This window comes from Drosophila gunungcola, assembly GCF_025200985.1.
Source record: "Drosophila gunungcola strain Sukarami chromosome 3L unlocalized genomic scaffold, Dgunungcola_SK_2 000003F, whole genome shotgun sequence".
In the NCBI taxonomy this organism is placed as follows: Eukaryota; Metazoa; Arthropoda; class Insecta; order Diptera; family Drosophilidae; genus Drosophila; species Drosophila gunungcola.
Window position 1 is genome coordinate 7,044,192 of NW_026453179.1, and position 19,444 is coordinate 7,063,635.

Here is a 19,444-nt window from a genome sequence, read left to right on the forward strand (position 1 = left end):
TGACTTAAACATATTAACAGCCGTGTGGATGGCGTTCTAACAGCGTAAGAGAAACTAACAGCGAGCTTTTGGGTCAACATTACTCCCCCTCATAATTTAAAAACACGCCAAATTGCGAAGATGTTTTATCGCCGAATGATATGCGTTCGTCACCACGCATTCATCATAAACAATACGTATGTATGCGTACACCACCCAACTGCCGTGTTGCTTGTAAATTTATGACATCATTTGCAAATCGTCATGTTTTCTTATCGGGGCGCTAAAAATAACGCCCCCAGATTTATATTTGCGCAGGGATTTGCTTGGATGTCTTCAATCTCCTGCGCAAATAAGCCAAGGCAAGCAGACCTCTAATAAACAAACAAAAATAGGCTAAAAGGCGTCAAACGTTGTGCAAACGAATCCCACTAGCGCTTATTTGTTGTTTTTCAAGCTCTTAACTTTTAATCAAAGATACACCTCTCCATCGCCCATTTCCACTTCTCGGTTAGTATTCTATACGTATTGAGAAAATCCGAGGCAGTCGAATCGAAAGTTTAGCTTTTTGTATACAATTCCATTTAACTGCTTGATGCATTCGAAACTTAAACTAGTTGGCAAACAAATGCAACGTTAGCGTTTTTGAAGGGGTATTAAATTCTTCTTGCCGTGACTGGCGGAAACTACTTATTTGACTGTAATTAAAGAACAACAATTAGTGCCAAACTTTACAACTTTTTAACGAGACTTTTGTCAGCTTATAAACTTCGCAGTAAAAATTCCAAATTTTGTTTAGTTTCCAAGCTAATTTATAGATATTAAATAATATCTTTTTAAAGAAAATCTAAAAAATTTGAAAATTTTAGTTATTAATAGTAAATAAGTTGTCGAAATTGGTTAAATATTTGAAACAACAAAATTTGGAAGATTTCTGAAAAGTTTATTCCTTATGTATCTTTATGAATATAATCTCCAGATCTAACAATATCAACCTCAAAAAAACCAAAATTAAATAAACTTGGACAGAAATTTAATAAAAATAAATAAGTAATCAATTTAAATTAACTTTAGGATAGCAACTAAAATTACTGTACATGCTTTGGATTTATTTATCGTTTTTTAAAAGTTCCCTTACCCGAATTATTAAGTATTATGTACAATTTATATAAATATAGTCTGCGAAAATAACCTTTGGATAAGTTCAAATGTCTAAAAAAAATAAATATAAATCTAGACTTCAGCTGCACCGAAATACATTCTCCGACAACAATAGATGATAGTCTTAGGGTTCGTTGCGACAAATGATGGAAATGCGACGTGTCTTCGGCACCAGCGTGCCCTGGAACTCGGATTGCTCCTTGGCCAGTATCTCGTGCGTGAAATTGTAGCGAGCCGTGTGGCTCATTATGTACAAGGAGCGACGTGGCAGCAGCAGATCTGCGTAGAAGTTGTTCTCCAGCGACGCCTTCGGCTGATGGCGATAAGCTGCATCGGGTTCTGACCCCTTGGATTCCGATTCCGATTCCGGCTCTGTTGCAGCAGTGCCCGATGATTTCTGCTGGTAACGCTGGGCATCCGTGCGCACAAGTCGCATGACACTGTCACTCAGCAAGCTTATCCCAGAGATTGTGGTGCCACAGTACTAACAAGGGAAAAAGATTGCATTGCATATTAGTTTGTGACATAAATTATTCAATGGTTTGCTTTGTTGCTAAAAGGCTGACAGAAGCTAGAAAATAGGGGTATGCTATCTACAAATTTTAGGCTGGTGTGATTTGCCTTACATTTTTTTCAGTTCTGTCTAATTTCTAGGGAAAGGTTTCTTGCGAAAGAAAATTTAAGGGCCAAAGTCAAGTCGTTTAATGCTAGCTCATAATAATTAATTAACTATACAATTAGTAAACAAAACATGTCTTTAAATAGAAAACACCAAAGTTTAAGTTCTTTTTTACAAATAAGGGTTTAACAAATAAATATCTTTTTTTACCTTTACCAAGAAATTGGGGGATGGTGTTCTATTTTCTTTACCAACTTATTCAATTTTAACATAGCTACTTATTCAAATGACATTTATTCTTGTATGGAAGGTCTTAAAGACCAAGAAAGATATGTAAGTCTTATATGCTCTCAAAAAAGCGAATATCTAGATAATCTTATCTGTAGATTAATTTTATAAAAAATTTGTATGATACATGAAAATGATGTTTCTCAACTTACACGGGTGCTATCTACGTGGGCCTTTATAACGCCATCAGGCGCCAAATCCAGGATGTGGACGTAGGGCATAATGGCACCATCGAAGGCGACTTGGCGCACGCGTTCCAGTATTTCTCGGTTTTGGGGGAACCACTTCTTGCGCTCCGTCTCCCGGAATCCGTGAATGGCCTGCAAGTTAGTAAATCTCATCTTGAACACTATATATATATCAATATATAATCTCTACCCACATCGTCCCAGTGATCGAATTCGTAGCGCAGCCGGCTTATATAGGGTTCGATTTCCTCATGAAGCTGCTGCTCCTCCGTCTCACTGATGAAGTCCGTGATGATGCGCATGTGCTGCCGGAATTCCTGCTGCTCTTTTTCGGGCCATTTCCCCAAATATGCGGTTAAATTTGCCTTGTTGCTGCTGTTTTCAACCGCTAAAAGTGGTTTATTTACAAAAAAATGCTCTATTTACCATTTAATCAAGTTTTTATTATTTCTACTTACCCTGTCGATGACAGCGTCTCAAAATCTGTCTTATAGGCGAGCATCTACACAGGATTATCATTTCTCAGGTAATATTAATGTTTTGAAAGTTACGTGCAATTGCAAAAAATTCCGACAAACAGCTGTTTGATAATGGCCAGGCGTTGCCACCCCGTCGACTGTCATTAGCTGTCACTGATATCTGTTATCAGTTATCGGCCGTTAATTTCAAAAATTACCTTGGGCAATAAATTATTCTGCCACTCAGCAATGCAATTACTTTTAATTGTCATTTAATTTTATCTTGTTTCTAGATATTTTTCCACTCCTTTGGCTAAATAGATATATGCTTTTTTGTGCATGCGCTGCGCCATAGGCGCTTTTGAATTTTTTTATTTTCTTTTGCTTTAACAGTGGCCTGCACACATAAACACCTTTGTGGAAGATGTGTAATAAAACCATCAACCATTCTTTTGCTTTTGTTTTCAAGCTTTTTCAACGCGTATTCGTACAGTTTCACAATTGTTTGAAAGCCTGTTGCCGACAGCATGGAACTGGAGTGAATGAATCCAGTTGGTTTCCATTCAAGGATGCGCCGGAATGGAATTCAAATTAATCCGGCTATTCTACATCCTTGACATAATGCATGCGTCCGCAAAATGGTTCCATTTAATATTTGTTGATTTGATTAAAAACTTTAACATAATATACCTCTTAAAATATAACAATTTTTTTTGGTACAAATACGTAAACGTAGAATCAAAATTGATGGAACAAACGTTGCAATTTTATCACTTTCGCTTGGGAACCAATTACATTTTCACTTTCCCCTCTGAGCACTGAAAAATTCACGAACCAAAATCCACATTGCCATCAGAGGAAATTTATTGGAAATATGGGTACACAACGTGCCACCAGAAATGAATAGAAATTCGGGTAAAAAAAAAAGTCGAACGAAAAACAAAGGAAATTTGTGAGAGACCCAAAAAAGAAGGACGCCAGCAAAGTGCATAAAAACAGAGGGGCGAGCAACAATTGAGCGGAAAGTTGGTTGGGGATTTTAAAACCATTTGCCGAACCGACCGCAAAGTGATTTAATCAATGCAAATGACGGGACCGATGTGCCCATGCGCCGACATAAAGCGTTAATGGAATTTCTACCGCGGGGGCTCGGCACTAGAATCCCAATCCCATCCACCCCCCAACAAAACAACCCATCATTTGGCCATGTTCAGACTGTTTTCCCGTGCGTTGGTGTGTAAATGATAAATGAGGCCACTGTCGGTGGCTCCGCGTGCAACTGTTCCGGCCGGAATAACCGGCAACAACACCAGCCCAGGACCAGGTCCAGGTCCACCGACACCCGACACCACAACGGACCATTAGGTGCTGGCAGTGTCCTTTTTTGTCCGTCCTTTTTTTTGCAGCCCCAAAAAGTGCCTCCTTAACCATGGCATCGCCAGGATAACAGCGACTATTGTTCTGTCCTGGCCCATCTATTGTTGCCACGCCCGTCCTTTGAAGTCACAAGATGAATATTGCCCGGCATTCAGGAGACATCAGTTATATAGACTCCCATTACAACTGAAGTACGTGGAGTGCTTCGCTCACGACTTTTATTATTAGCTTTGCGATATTTAAGACGACCCTTGAATTGGACAATAAAACATGCAAACAATTTGGGAGGAAAGTTGATCGAAATGAACACAATTATTTAAATTAAACACATTTAATGGAACTGTTTACGTAAATTAATTTGATCAAATTTAAGAACAAATTTAAAACTAATAAAAAGTTTACCTGTTTTGCAGGAAAGCGTAATCCTCGTAAGATGTAAGAAAACAAAATAGGTAAAACTTAATTTAGGATTTAATTTAATTTAAGCAAAATATAAAAATAAAAAAATGTTTTGAACTTTAACCGGAAAACTTCCCATAGCAATATTTAACTTTTATTCAAGTTCGAGCCCTGACCCGAACAATTGTCAGAATTGTTTCGGCTCACATATATAATTTAAGTGAGATTTTACATTTAAATTTTAAATAAAATGTCAAAATATTTAATGTTTACTGAGTTTATTTATTATTAATAATATAACTATATATTTTATAAATTCTTAACGCACAATACTTCTATACTAAAATTTTTGCGTTCGTCATAGTTCGAAATATTTCATTTTTTTAATTATACAATATTATAACTGGTGCTATATTATTTAGTTCGATGTATTTTTATTATTAATTTTAATAACTAATTTTTTTTCTTTTTAATAATTTCTTTTCTCTTTTTCTTCTATTTCTATGAACTGTACCGCTGATAATTAATAAATAAATAACTACCCGATATAACATTTTTGACTCAATTAGAAGTTTTCTTAAACCAGACCAAAATTAAATTTCTCTGATTTCTTTGCGAGAAACTAAATGTTGAAGTAAAACCGAGAGACAGGAAAACGCAAGGCATAGCCTCTAAATATGCTTGAGCTGAAAGCCAACTTTAGATTTGGCCAAGGAAGAGCTTATGATGAGATTTTAGCTGCATCTGTTTTGGCCGTTACCCATTGCCGTCCAAGATTTGTTGCGTATTCTGGTTGCTTTAGCAGTGCCAAAGCCTTTTGAGGATTATGAAGCTCCTTCGGCAGACCCTTTTGTGGTCAAAAGTTTTCTTGCCAGGCCAAAGAGCTTTAAAGTTGACGGAGGATATTGCAAAACAGGAGGAAAACAAAAGTTGGCAGTTGAGGAGCCTCAAAAGCTGTGCAGAACAGATCTATGAAACGTAAGGACTAACTTTGTCTACATACATATATGTTTTCTTACATACAATGTATGTATGTAGGTTTTTAGTGAAATCAAAAGGCATATTGTAATGTTTCGAAACAACTGAAGAAAATTAACATTTAAACCACTCGATAAATTCCAATTTCTTCATTTACTTGCTGCGATGCTTAATTGAAATGGACACAGTTTCCCATAAATTTGGCACGTTTGTGAGTGATCAATATGTGAATAATTAAATAGTAATGAATTTATTTACGCACATGGTTGAACAGAACTCAGCCGCAGCCGTACACTATCAATCATATTTACTGCCAAAACACAGCATTGAGCCTGGGTTGACAGCTGTGCCTGCTCGGGTCGTAAATTGGGGTTTCCCATTAATTACCGGTCATCAGAGGTCACAACATGGTAGTTTCAAGCGCTAAACACAAGAAACCATTAAATAAATTCACTGATCTTAGTAGAAAGCAGGTGTTAATTGTGACTAATTTGTACTAAATGTTGCTAGTTGGAATTGATTAAAATAAGTAAAGAGTTAATTATTTTATTTATTATCTCAAATTATTAGGATTACATCTTAGCAAAACCAATACTCTAGACCTCAATTTGAATTCGATAAATGAATAAAAAACCAACGATCGATAAGTTTCTATCGAAATCACAGTATTACCACTAAATATTTTTTTCCGACTTTATATACTCTGGTAACACTACTAATCAAGAAGCCGCAATTTCTGGCATCAAAACAAACAAATAATAAAAAAACGCAAAACATATTATTCACATGTGATGGAGGCCATTAATTTCAATGATTTCACGCCCAAGGAGCGCTATGAGATAATCAAAGACTTTCTGGTGAAAATGCGTAGATCCGATTCAATGCCAAGCAAGGATTTACATGTACAACGATTCTTCGACCACTATTTGCGAAAATTCTACAAACTGCCAAAGAAGTTGGTTAACGATATTGCCTACTGCCAAAGGGCCATGAAAACCCATCTGGCGATCCATCAGGTATGTGAATCATATATTTATGCACCATAACATCCTTCTTTTAAATATACATTTTCGATTCTTGCAGACAATCGTTAGTGTTTTCGGAACACAGGCGGATGCAGTAAGTAATTGTTTGTTATCCTGTGAGAACGTATTTCACAGTATATGTATGAAATGAACACATTTTAAACCAATATAACTAAGCGATTGCATATAGAAATAACTGTATGTTCCTCTGATTCATAGGCTATAATGTTGTAGTCCTTTCTGAAATGATATGTAAAAGTTAAAGTTTTGTAATAGAATTATCCCATCTCACAGGATCCCGTGATCAAAAACAACTACATCAATGAACTGGAGGAGATGCTGTACGAAATGAATGCGGAATGTAACTACTTGGTGCTCCGCCTCCAGGACGACATAGATCGTTTTTGCTTGGCCTTCACGGAGCAGGACCTTAAGCCCAACGAACTGGTGATTAGGGAAATCGTAAGTGAAGCCATTGTGCCGCTCATCATTGACCCGGAAATTTCCATAAGACCGCAATTCGTAATGGAGCGACCCACTGAGAGCCAGTTGCTTAAGAAGTATTTCATAATAGACGGTATAGAACCCGGCGTAGATGTTCAAACACCTGCTATTGAGCCTCCGAAACCACCGCCCCCTTCAAACACCAATCCGGAGGTGAAGAAAAGTCGTCTCAACCTGCAAGCAGCTCTTAAACGGGCTCGTTCCAATACCAAGCCAACAGAGAAGAACCAAGAAGAGGAACATCCTCAACATTCCAAGGATTTCTTTATGCAATCCGTAGGTCTGTGTACGCATTTAGAGCATGAACGCCAGAAGTTATCGATGGTTTTGCACCAGAAACGTAAGCCTAAGCCAACTGAGAAAACCAAATAGTTTCCGCCATCACTTAAAATGAAAACGCCACTTTTGTTTTGTTTCCAAAAATTATTATAAGAAGATTATAAGGCTTGTGTGACGAAATCACAGGGTAAAATGAATAAACCTGTAGAACAATTAGGGTTAATCAATCGATGATAACTAATGTGCCATCTTACAAACTTCCAATAATATTCGAGAATTATAAAATTATATTTTTAGTTACTTTGGCCATTCAATTTTAAAAATGTATGAATATATGTTCAGATACTGAAGTGGGTTTGCACAATATAATACAAAAAAGGCATAACCCCATTTAACTTTTTATTTTTTTTGCGCTCAACCCTAATTTGTGTTTTGTTAAGTTTTAACCCCTGCTGAAAATATTTAAAAGTGTAAGCTAGGAAAAGAAAAAACTAGACTTACATTGAACCGAAAGGAACTGAATTTTATTGAGATAATTTTAAAATGTTTATACAAAAGACTGAAAGTATCTAATGAATATTGTACTGCGACGTGTGAACTATTCTCGTTGGGGATTGCTACAGTTGGTTGGTTCAATGTGAAGAAGAATGGCTTGGCCAGTCTCAAGTAGAGTTTTAAGTCCGTATTCATTGTAAATATAAAATCTTTGGATACCTCAAATCTTTTCGGTTCCTGATTTCTGTACCTGAAAATTAGCTGCACACTTCATCGAAACTTTTTGCTTGCGACTCTCCTCCTTGCTGTTGATGTTAAAGGCCAGAACCTGCTCGACCAGCTTGTCGTAATCATCACCATCGCTGTCGCACCGGCGCTTTGCTGGAGCCGACTTCCTTAGGAAAGTGCTCCAAACCTTGAACTTGTCCATGTCAAAATCCTTGCCATGCAGCTTGTACATTTTGATGGTCTTTTTGACGATGGAGGCCCGCATCTTTAGATCCGAAACGGTCTTGATGAGGGCCACCAAAGCGATGTGGCAGCGACTGTGCTCCAGATAGTAGCCATCCGTTTGGCAGCTGCTGATGACGGCCACCACGACTTCGTCAAGTGGTTCGCCCAGAGCCTTGGCCAGCTGGGGCATCTCGAATTTGGAGAACACGGCTCCAGCCAGAGGAGTGAGCACCAGTTCGCCCCGCTTCACCTGGTGGGGAACCAATTGGCAATACTTCTCGACCGCCAGCAGACTGGCCTGCTTGAAGGACAACAGCAGGAGACCCCGCATCACGAACGGCTGGTTTTGCGGCGGTTCGCGGACCCAGTGCGTCTGGATCTTTACCTCGCTGCGAATGGTAGTCCCGCTTTCATTTTCCACATCCAAACGCATCGACCAGGACACGTCCTTTTTTTTGGATTTGGCTGCAGCGGCCTCCTTGCTGTAGGTGAAAATCACCTCCTGGGCAAAGCGACGACTAACAGTGGCCCTCTCGTAATCGGGCTCCTCCTTGAAATCCGGACAGAGCTCGCCGAACGTCTGCTTCAACTTCTCGAAGTCGAAGACGAATTTTAACTTGGGCTCAGACATAGTTCTGCAAGGAAGTATATTGTTTAAAGGTAAGTATTTTTATATACAGTCCAATTTTCTTAAACTGACCGTTGTCCATAGATAAGATAACTTCGAACTGTAGATATTCGACTTAATTATCAAAAGAGTTAGAAATATTATTGCACATAAGTAATTGAGCTTAATTTAATAGAATTTATCTATGCAAAAGGCTTTGAATAAACTTAAAAAAAATTAAATGATGGAAATATATAAACATATTTTAATACTAAAATTTTATTATCTTTTACAGCTCGTTCGGTAATTGTAAATACAAAAGTGAAAAATAGACACGTTCAGTTTGTAGGAAACAGTGCTCAAGTTTCTTTTCTACACACAAATTTCCTTTTGTTTCAGCAACGTTATTTCAAAACTAAATTAGATCACATTTAATTGGAATATTATTACAGAAATATCATTAAATAAATTAAATAATTAAATATCCACAAAACAAGGAGGAAAATCATTAAATCATTACATATATTCCTAAGCTAAACAATATTGGATTTTGGTATTATTTCGTAATCTTTATAGACATTCCGACTGCTATTATATGTACATTGTACTTATATAGACATGCACATAAGTCAGCGTTTTGCCTCAAATTGTTTACTTGCCGGTTTTCTCTTTCAGGCGTATCGAATTATTATTGCGTGCCGAAACGCTTATCAACTTTAACTTTGCTTGCATATAGCACTGTGTTTACAGAATTCAATGAAGAACAATAAAGAGTCGCACATGAAGTCTTCAAGCATCTATACCAAATAATATAATTGTAATGGGACACTACTTAAACGAATTATTTAAATTAATAATTTAGAGTAAAATTCATATTCATCACTTTAATGATATTAATATATTTAATAAATCTATCGAGGGCGTAAAATATAATACTTTTAAAACGCACTTTTATTTGTGTGAACGCAGCACTGTGTGTATATTTATCTTACAGATATATTTTGGAGTAACAAAAACAACTCAGCGCTAGGTCGAGTTTGCAAAAGACTCAAAAACTGACTGAGTTCTGATCGGGGCAGCGAACAAAGCCGTATGCAATCTCACAACCCCAACCCTAGAATCACACCCACAACCAAATGCAACCACACATGAATGTATCCGATACTTCACAGTCGTTCATTTGTATTTGTAATTCAAACAGGGCTGGAAAAATAGCTAAATAAATATACAATTTATACAAAGCAAATCAAAACAGTTCCCAAATAGATATAATTTTTATTAAAGTTTAGAGTATTAAGTGCGATCTCTGAATAGGGGAACCACCGTCATTTAGAGTTCTTAGCTGGAGTTAAGGTCTGATTTCCAAATTAGATGTAATTTAATTGTACCTTTTTGCTTTACTATCGTACAGAACAACTAGATTCTATTATAAAATTGTAAAAACATTTGATTTTGCCTTTGGGTTCGGTTCATTTTAAAATTTATCATTACTTTAACGATTGGTTTGTTTTTTTTAATTTGAGAGAACAGCTGTAGCTTCGTTCCCAATATATATTTTTACTAATACTAGGTCTTAAAATACAATTAAAATAGAGTGTACTATGTGAAAAAAATTTTAAATCAATCAATTGAAATTTTCTCAAAAATATTCTGTCAAATCTTTTTTTTTGCTTCTTACTTAAAAGTCTAAATAAGTTAATTTATTTCCAGAAAAAAATCAATTAAGCTTATTTATTATTTATTTAATTTTAAAATCTTATTGGAATTTTATAGAAATTTATATTATAAAATTAAATAAATATAATAAATAATAAATAATAAATATATAAATAAATAAATATAATATATAAATAAAATTAAATAAATATAAAATAAATATAAATAAAGATAAAATGAAAATTAACTTGTTTTAAGAATATTTCTGGTAACCAAAAAAACAAATTTAAGTTTATATAACGAAATAACTCATACCAGTAAAAAAAAAACTCTTTTTCAAAGGTATTTGAAAGTACGACTAATTTGGTTGCTCCATAGATGGATTACAATTGTACGTTTAAACATTGTTTGACTAAAAATAGTGTTAGCACTATAGATTACAAGGTGCATAAATCTTGATTGTTAAACAACCGATTATTTAATATTTAGATGAAATGGAATAAGCTGAAGATTGTACCTCTGCTGGATGTGGGCAGTGTGGGCGTGGCGTTATTTGCATATGTATATGTACATGTATATGTGGATTGCGGCATGGGTGGTCGTCTTTTTTTATTATTGACTTGCCAGTCTCAGACTTGCGAGCAATTTGCATACGAAATGTATCTGCACATCCCCGCATCGCCTGCCCTATTTCGTGGTATTGATATATCGAAACCAAAAAATGCACAGCATGGGTGGAAAACAGCAAGAGCAACACAATGGACTGTGACCAACTGACAAGTGACACTTTTTCAAATTGAATTTCCCCCAACCAAACCCCACTCGGTGGTGATGTGGAAACCCGACAAGATATTGAGAAGTAGCCCTGCAGGGCTTGTCAGCCGAGATGTCATAAATACACATGAGTACAACAGAGATCGAGAATTCCAAATTGAGCACTAGTGTTTTATTTTCTTAAATTTCCAATACCCAGCTGCAGGCGGATGAAGTACAATGGACGGGTGCTACAACGACATTTTAGCACCCCTAATCCTGGCCATAATGGTGGCCAATGGACATCCACTCACCCTGGACGAGATCGTTGACTCACTGATGGACGTGATCAACTCTCAAACTGATTTCGCTGGTGTTTCTGAAAATCTAGGCCACAAGATGTTTGATTCTAGAAGGGGCCACTAAGAGAAGCTACATTTTGGAATTGGACATCCAGTGAATTTAAATAAAATAAATTTTCCATCAAAAATTTGAACAGCTTTACATGAAGCAGCTTTCAGTTAATTTTATTTATTATCTTAAATTTGTTTTCCTTTTGACGCTATTTTTGACCAATGGTTCTTTGATTGTAATCTAAGGCTTTAAGTTAAGTTCTTTATGAACAAAAAGTTTTGGTGCTAATTGTTAGCTGAGAAATAAAAAGAATATTTTGCCAAGTTGTTTTTTTCATAAAAATAAACTGATTGAGAATTGAAAGAATGAAATGTAATTTCAAAAAATTATTTCCTACACTCTGCTGAGTATAATATTTCAGCATAACATTATTTTCTTCTCATATTTGTCACGTATCATTTATAACTTAACAAAGCAAAGTCTAGCCGTGTTCTGAAATTTTAGAATTGCGATCGAAATTATAAATTATTTTCACACTCAAATATAAGTTTATTTGCATCCATATAATATTTCAGCTATAAAGCCTTAACTTTAAGCTTCACCTATTACTTCTTAAAGGAATTTCTGTGTTTCAAGCTCAAAAGAAGATGTTGTTTATATTTTTTCTACCTTGATGGCGTTTATTTATGTAGGTGGAGGTAACCGATGCAGAAACACGTGTGGAAAATGTACGGACCGAGCGAGTTAAAAGTTTTTCAGCGTCGCGAAAAATTGTTTATGTTTCGCCTTAAAAGGAGCTGGGTAAAAATTTTGAATATGTGTAGATGTGCGGTAGACGGCTGGCAAACAACGGAATCGCACCCATGTGGCCATGTCGGTGCGCCATTGTGGATGCGGATGCGATGTGGTTAAGTCGGCGAAGGAGAGCACTTTTCCGGGCGTGTGTTCGGGGAATTGTCAGCACCTGTAACCAGCCGGAAAGGAAATTTCGGTAAAGAATCCTACACGTACGCCCGTTCGCCTAATAATCACGTGCCGTGGAAGCTCATTAAATTCGAAGGTGAAAAGCAGCCTCGTCCTGTCGCCCGTCGCCTGTCGCCAAGTTATTGCACACATGGCCACATAATATACCCCCAGGCAGGTAAGTAAAAGCTGTGAAGCTCGATTACATTGCTTACTCTTCTTAATACCCAGTGTGGCAACGAACACATTTCACCATTAAACTTTATTTATTTTTATAAAAGAATTTTTACTACACTGAGGCTGTTCAAAAATAAAAAATGGAAATCAGAAAAGCTGTTATAGTTATTAAACTGTAAATGTCAAACAACAATTGTAAATCCAAATCAATAAAAATAAGCGAAGGTGCAAAATTTGGCAATGCGACGACTATATTCCCTTGCAGATATAACAAATATATAATATTCTATAAAACGACTATATTTTTACGTCCCTTTATGTATAAAAGCAATGAAGTAGTAGCTTAAATACAAAATGGAATAGTAAAGATAAACATCTATTGAACTAAAAATTGTATAATGCTTATTTAAATTAAATATTAAACTAATGTGTACAAAATTAGATACTAGTTCTTATTTGATTTAAATGCATTTTATTTACGTTAAATATGTTTAAAATGTAAATTAAAAGCTTAGCTATTATACTAAATTCCAAATAAAATTAACATAACCAAGATCCGCAATCAAAGCGAAAAAATAATTAAATTAAGTAAAAAATATTTAGATTTCCTATGTTTTTTGACCAGTGTGTGTCGATTTTTCGCTGAATTTTTCATTGTTTCTCTTGGTGATGCTGATCAAGAATATAGAGTCGCATGTCTCTCTCACTGCGTTGCAAGCTTTTCACTGAAATTATTACACCCTCTGCAATTTGTTAATTTTTATGTAATCTGTGTGAATAAAAAAAAGGGACATACGATTTTTAATTTAACTTTTTTGTATACACATTAATCGATTTATATAAATTATTTTCGATAACGTTCTCGATCAGTTTCCATCCAAATATCAAGTTCGGTTGAGTAGCAACCCAACAGTTGCAATCAGTTTTTATCCGAGAGTCAAACGTTTTGGAGCTGCGCAATATTTCATTTCTTGCTTGTATAAAGCACGTTACCAGAAGTGTTTACTGAAATCAGAAACCAAGTCTCTTTGTAAACAGAGTTTCAACTTATATTCATATTTACAAACAAGGATTTCTGCGAGATCAGCAGTACCCAGAAAAAATCTGTTTAACACCGTTTGAAAATTCAATTTTCAATTTGATTTATAGTGTAGTGTATAAAATAATTAACTGCAATTTGTTTCAAAAATTATTTTGTTTTACCTCTGCATTTAAGAAGTTGGTGGCATATAACCGATTTGGTTTTTTCCGTGATTTTCCTTTAAAAACATCAAATTTTATGTACAAAATTTATTATATTATTACGTTGAAACTTCTTTACTTTGAATCTTTGATAAACAATTAAATTTAGGTTTCTAAAATATATTATTGATATATTTTATGAAATTTTCTATCTGTGTACAACAAATACAAGGCCGATTCAAATTATTCTCTGACTCGTTCGTTTTTAGATAATAATGGCTAGCGGCTCCCGAAGAAGTACAAAAGAATTCGACTTTAATTTACTGTGCGAAACCTTTGCCGAGATTTGCCCCGACTTTCGAGATGGCCCGGGAACGTATATGACGGAGAGCCTGGACTTTGCCAATCGGGTGATTTTTGAGTTGGGTCCCAGGATGCGGCAGCTGAAGCAGAGCGGCAGGGATCAGATGTGGCGCCTGGTCTTCAACGGCGGCGGATGTGTCTATATCTACACGTACACTTTCCAGAAACCGATCAGCGGACAGCCTCGATTGGGTGGGGGCAAGCTGTATTTGACTCTTAAGCAGGCGGGTTTGCTGGCGGTTAGGAAGATTTGTGCCCTGTTGCCAGTTTACCATGATCCGCGCCACAAGATTCTGCTGACTCCGCTCGCCAGAGTCGTGTTTGATCCCCCGAATATTCAGAAGATTGCCTCTGCGCTGTCTAATCTGCTTGGGACCAGAGTGGACTGTTCCGAGGTGGTGCGGGCTGTGATCAGCAGCTGCCAGAGCGATGGCTTCCACTTGGAGCACAGCCAGAGCCACATCGCCCTGGTGGCAGTGGGTGCGACTACCCGAGACTTTGGCGAACGCAAAAAGCAGCGAAGAAAGACCGTTAAACAGTGCACCAATCAAGGGAAGATCTTCGATCTCAATCAGTACAAGATTTACGCCAGATTCTCCAAGATGTCTGATCAAATCGCAGCGGAGCCACCACTTCCCGATCCAGATCCACCCAAAGAGAAACCACCCGCACGTATACGCAATGTGAGTGAGGTGTTGCGTTCCATTGCCAAGTCCATCGATGATCCACTGAGTGGCGAAACCATCAACATGAAATTCAAAGCTCCATCGAATCCGGAAAAGAAAGAAGAGGTGCAGGATATGCCAATCTCTATGGATGTCCGTTTGCAGGGCACCAGCATGGATCGCATGAGATCTAAATTAATGGCACCAGGTCAAGGCCAATCATCTGGTTGGTCAGCTGGGGGCTTGTAAAAAAAAGAACATAGATTTTGGAAACAAGCTAGCAACAAACACTTTGTTTTTATATGCCATACCATATCATATGTTCAAGTTTGTTCAGTGCAAAAAGTAATAAGTGAAGTCAAGAATATGGTATATCAACTAACAAGCAAATAAATAGGAAGAAATGTCGCCATGTTCATAAAATATTAAGGTTTTCATATAAAGTTTTTGAAGAACTTTTTACATACAATTCCGTAGGACTGCAAAAAAAAGATCATTAAACAAATTATTTGGGAAATTGCACGGTTAACCTTCTAGTAATTTTTAAAACTTGAATTCGATAATATGGTTTGGTCAAATATTGCTTTTACAAGAGTTTCAAAACTCAAAAGTACCATTTTGTATTTTAAATACACATGTAGTTTTAACCTTTTTTATTTTCCCAGCTTTTTGTAGACAACATTTAAAGGTTTTAATAATTAAATAAAAATGTGTTTTTTTTTTAATAAAAAAATATAATAAGCTCTAAAAGTTTTAAGTCTCCGTAAATTTAAGAAAAAAAAAAGAAAATATATAATATATAGTATAATATATAGCTCCTTGTGGCTACTCGATTCGATCGTACTATTAAAATAGAACCAAGTACACAATATAAGTTTTATGCTTTCCCATAATGTCATAAAAGGAGTGTTGCGCTGAAAATGAATGCTTTGAAGTATCCACAAGAACCACATAAAGTGTTAAATTTTGTAATTTCCGCCGTGTCCTCGCTGCGCTTTGATGGTGTCAATCAGGCATTAGTTTCAAGTGTTCAACAATATATGGAACTCGATGGCGATACCGATACCGCCTCGCAGTCCTAAGGAGCCCGTAAAATTTTATGGGCGCAGCCTTGTTTTTATCATCGAAGGGAAGCTAAACCTCCGCCATTTCGCTGCCAAAATAAAGGCAAGTGCTGAAAAAGGGCGAAGGCGGATGACAAGTTCGCAGTTCATAAAACGGCAGACGGGCTGCCGCGACAACAAAGCAAATTGGTGGACATGGCCAGCCAGGACATGGAACTTCAGCTCCGATGAAGGATATCCGCATGTAGCGAATGTTCTCCACCGCAGAGTCGCTGCTGCGGGCGCTCGTTTTTACGGTCATCGGGTCACCAGTAAAAATAATCTTATGACCGCTTGTCTGCCCTTCCGAGTCCTTTGGCCTGCCATCTGCACAGTCCTTTCAGCGCGAAACTCGAGTGTTAAATCTCTTCCGCCTCCCTTTTATTCATAACTTTAAAGAGACGCCTAAATCATAATATTTGATAATAAACAAGTAATTATAAAGTAAGTTTTGAATTGAATTGCAGCAACAACAGATATTGGGGGTGTTATATGAGTATGCAAAATATTTTTTTTTGTATTTTGGAACTCCGATAGATTTATAACGCTTCTATTTTAATTCTATGCTTGTTAAATTATTTAAAAGCCCTATTGATTGCTGTCGTATGCCAGTTAAAAACATTTTCGTAAATAAAAATTCTTTGAGCAATGGGTAAGATTTGTTATATAATTTCAGTATGTGTCTTAGATTCCGAAACGCTCAAATTAATACTTGGAAAAATAATTCGAACAAAACTCAAACCAATACACGTTATTTCTGTTTAAATGTTTTACTTGAAAACTTCTTTCGCAATAGGAAAAATATTGAGCACAAATAGGGAAACAAAAATAAAAATGGTTCAAAACTCCCTTGTTTTATTAATATCTTTGAAGTGAGTGTACAGTTTATTGCGTGCACTAACATTGTCAGTCTATATCTAAATCTGCACGGGATGCAAGCTGACTCCTCCATTTCCCCATCAAATGTTTCACTTTGTATGTGCACAGGTATGGATGATGGAGGCGAATCCCAGTTTGCCGACCAAGAACATAACGTACTTTTGAAAACACAAACCAAGTTTGCAATGTACACATGTATCTATGCGATTGGGTTTCACTTTGGCCCGTTCTGAGAGTGAATGGGTCCCGTGGGTGTATTTTGGAGGATTCTCAACGTGGCCCACGATGTGCTGACATAGCCTTGGGCGTGCTAGCGATACAATTTCTCAAATTTTAATTGATTCCCTGTACCTTGATTCACACTTTGCCTACCCCAATGTGTCAGCATGCGAAGGACTATTTATTTCACAAAGAACCATTAAACGTGTGCCATAGTCATTTAGATAATTGAGGCATCAATTCATTTGGACAAATGTTCGGTGTTTTACTGGCACAGCAAGGAAAATGTATTTAAATGCATGAATTCATTTAAATGAAAAGGCATTCTGGAATTCTCAGATTAAATTGTTTGCTGTTCTTAAGGCTTTATTGGTTAATTATGGGGATAAGCACTGGATTTTAATCATTATCATAGAAACACCTGATAATTTAAAATGAGGGGGTGCTTTAACAAAAATCCAACCAGTATCTCCTTTTTTCCCAAGATATTTATTGATTTGCCTTCGCCTTCGCCAATTGACCCACTCTCACAGCAACTTGGATTTTCGTTTTTCCCATTTAATTTTATTGGTTTTCGGCGTGCTGCCTGTTTTTTATTTGTTTAAAGGGAACAATCTGCGAGTTCGCCATTAAACCGTATATACATATATGCTGGTACATTTATTGGCGTATCTGCATCTGTGTATCATTTACAATTTCAATGGTTTTTTCTGCTTTGTGTATCACTGATTTCAGCTTTTCATTTCAACTGTCTCGCCATCTGCAATAAAAACGTTGATAGAAGTGAATTTCAGGGCAAGAATTTCATTAGACAACGCCATTGCACAAGCAAAGAAAATACAAAAAAAAAAAAAACAGTACTAAATGTTATGGATATATTAAACCAATTTTTTAGTTTAATTGATATTTAAGCAATATTTTTTTTAAGAAAATGAAATTTAGTAATGGTAAATAGAAAAACTAAAAAAGTTTAAAAGAATGATCAAAATATAGTAACTTTTACGGCTTAAATCAATTCAAGATTGTTTTAAGATATGATTTATAGTCGAGAGCATGTTAAAAATAATCTGTGGGTATATTTTCTTAATCGGTTTTTCTGAAGTGTAAAAAATCGTATTTTGAAAGGCAAACCACACTTACATAAAATGGCGGTTCACGCTCGTAAATCGCCCAAAAACACGCCCCATGCATAACCAGACCAAGAGGTTTCGCCTCGATTCGGGGCCAAACACGAAAATCAATCGAAATGTAATTGAATTGCAGGCACTTGAGAAAGAAAACCGCCGAGGAAACGCATGCATATTTTACGTGAGCGATTTGCTGAGGCGCTGTGGAAAAAGGGAGCCGCTCTATGGGAAAACGAAAGCCACAAAGTTGGAGACGTCGTTGCAGGGTGTGGAAATCCTTTTACCCAAATTGCCCGCAAAATATGCAAAAGCGAAAAACAAATATCGCCCTGGGAGCTGGAAGGCTGGTGCTCTTCAAGTTCAAAATATTTCGCGGACGTGTAAGCTGGGATGCCGGGCGAGTCCTACGGTGCGTATGAGTAACGTCGGCGGCACGTACACAACGTATTCGTCATACGCCGACGGGACACAGTCTCGGGCAATTGGCAAAAAATCGAATCGAAAATGTTGCCTTTTTCCGGACTCCAAGGGCCCCCCAAAGCGTCATCGAGTTGCCAAAGAAGGAAGCGGAAATGTAAGCGATGCACACTGGGCCTAAAACATATTTTGAGGGAATTTGTGATAGTTTTTTTAAACAACTTTTTTAATTTACATTTTTTTAAGTAACAAACTAGAATATTAAAATTGATAATGCTGAACAGATAAAACATTAAAAAAATATTCAAAACAAATGTACTTTATAAATTATTTAAAGGTAGATAATGACACAAAAAAAAAAATTAATTCATAAATTTTAGTCCTTTTTGTTTATCCTAAAGTATGAAATACCAGTTTTTTGGCCAAAAAATTATTTTTCTGGCCCATTGTGCAATGGCAGCTATATAACCGAATGGAAAGCGAAAACATTGGCGTGGTCATGCATGAACGGCAAAGGACTACGGCCGTATACAATTCCGCCGGATGCGCAGCGAGTGCACGAACGCGCCAAGGAGAAGATGAGCAAATTAACCGTCTTCACGGGGATGAGTTTTTGTATAAGCGCCTCCCTATTTCCTTTACTGTTTCTTTGGCTTTGTAGAAAATCATTGATGTTCGCCTAATTGAAAATGCAAAGCTTTTGACTGATAAAAGGAAATCCAAAACATTAAATTTGATTTGGCATCATTCTTAAAGTCACATATTTGTGCCTTCCT

At 36.5% G+C, this 19,444-nt stretch overlaps 4 protein-coding genes and 1 long non-coding RNA gene across 10 annotated transcripts; 3 read left to right on the plus strand and 2 right to left on the minus strand.

Annotated features, from left to right (window-relative positions):
- Positions 1-1,055: 1,055 nt before the first annotated feature.
- On the minus strand, positions 1,056-2,853 carry LOC128258724 (alpha-ketoglutarate-dependent dioxygenase alkB homolog 7, mitochondrial). The gene is made up of 4 exons (XM_052990535.1): positions 2,694-2,853; positions 2,430-2,623; positions 2,200-2,367; positions 1,056-1,624 (listed from the first exon to the last, which is right to left on the minus strand). Exons 1-4 carry the CDS (start codon positions 2,752-2,754, stop codon positions 1,265-1,267), a joined length of 783 nt encoding a protein of 260 aa, XP_052846495.1. The 5' UTR covers positions 2,755-2,853; the 3' UTR covers positions 1,056-1,264.
- Positions 2,854-6,158: 3,305 nt separating this feature from the next.
- LOC128258723 (uncharacterized) lies at positions 6,159-7,607 on the plus strand. Its single transcript, XM_052990534.1, has 3 exons — positions 6,159-6,463; positions 6,531-6,566; positions 6,767-7,607. The coding sequence occupies exons 1-3, from the start codon at positions 6,239-6,241 to the stop codon at positions 7,346-7,348; spliced, it is 843 nt and encodes a 280-aa protein (XP_052846494.1). The 5' UTR covers positions 6,159-6,238; the 3' UTR covers positions 7,349-7,607.
- A 145-nt stretch (positions 7,608-7,752) lies between these two features.
- On the minus strand, positions 7,753-8,922 carry LOC128258722 (uncharacterized). The gene is made up of 2 exons (XM_052990533.1): positions 8,904-8,922; positions 7,753-8,838 (listed from the first exon to the last, which is right to left on the minus strand). Exon 2 carries the CDS (start codon positions 8,832-8,834, stop codon positions 7,971-7,973), a length of 864 nt encoding a protein of 287 aa, XP_052846493.1. The 5' UTR covers positions 8,835-8,838; positions 8,904-8,922; the 3' UTR covers positions 7,753-7,970.
- A 2,318-nt stretch (positions 8,923-11,240) lies between these two features.
- LOC128258726 (uncharacterized) lies at positions 11,241-11,723 on the plus strand. The gene is made up of 2 exons (XR_008267989.1): positions 11,241-11,371; positions 11,440-11,723. It is a non-coding gene; the product is annotated as an uncharacterized LOC128258726 (long non-coding RNA).
- A 534-nt stretch (positions 11,724-12,257) lies between these two features.
- On the plus strand, positions 12,258-15,589 carry LOC128258719 (uncharacterized). Of its 6 annotated transcripts, XM_052990527.1 has the most exons (3): positions 12,258-12,564; positions 12,618-12,714; positions 14,165-15,589. In XM_052990527.1, exon 3 carries the CDS (start codon positions 14,171-14,173, stop codon positions 15,170-15,172), a length of 1,002 nt encoding a protein of 333 aa, XP_052846487.1. In that variant the 5' UTR covers positions 12,258-12,564; positions 12,618-12,714; positions 14,165-14,170; the 3' UTR covers positions 15,173-15,589. The 6 variants fall into 6 exon arrangements, with proteins under 6 accessions (XP_052846487.1, XP_052846484.1, XP_052846488.1 ...); XM_052990524.1 differs by lacking the exons at positions 12,258-12,564; positions 12,618-12,714 and adding an exon at positions 13,646-13,697; XM_052990528.1 differs by lacking the exons at positions 12,258-12,564; positions 12,618-12,714 and adding an exon at positions 13,651-13,690.
- Positions 15,590-19,444: the final 3,855 nt, after the last annotated feature.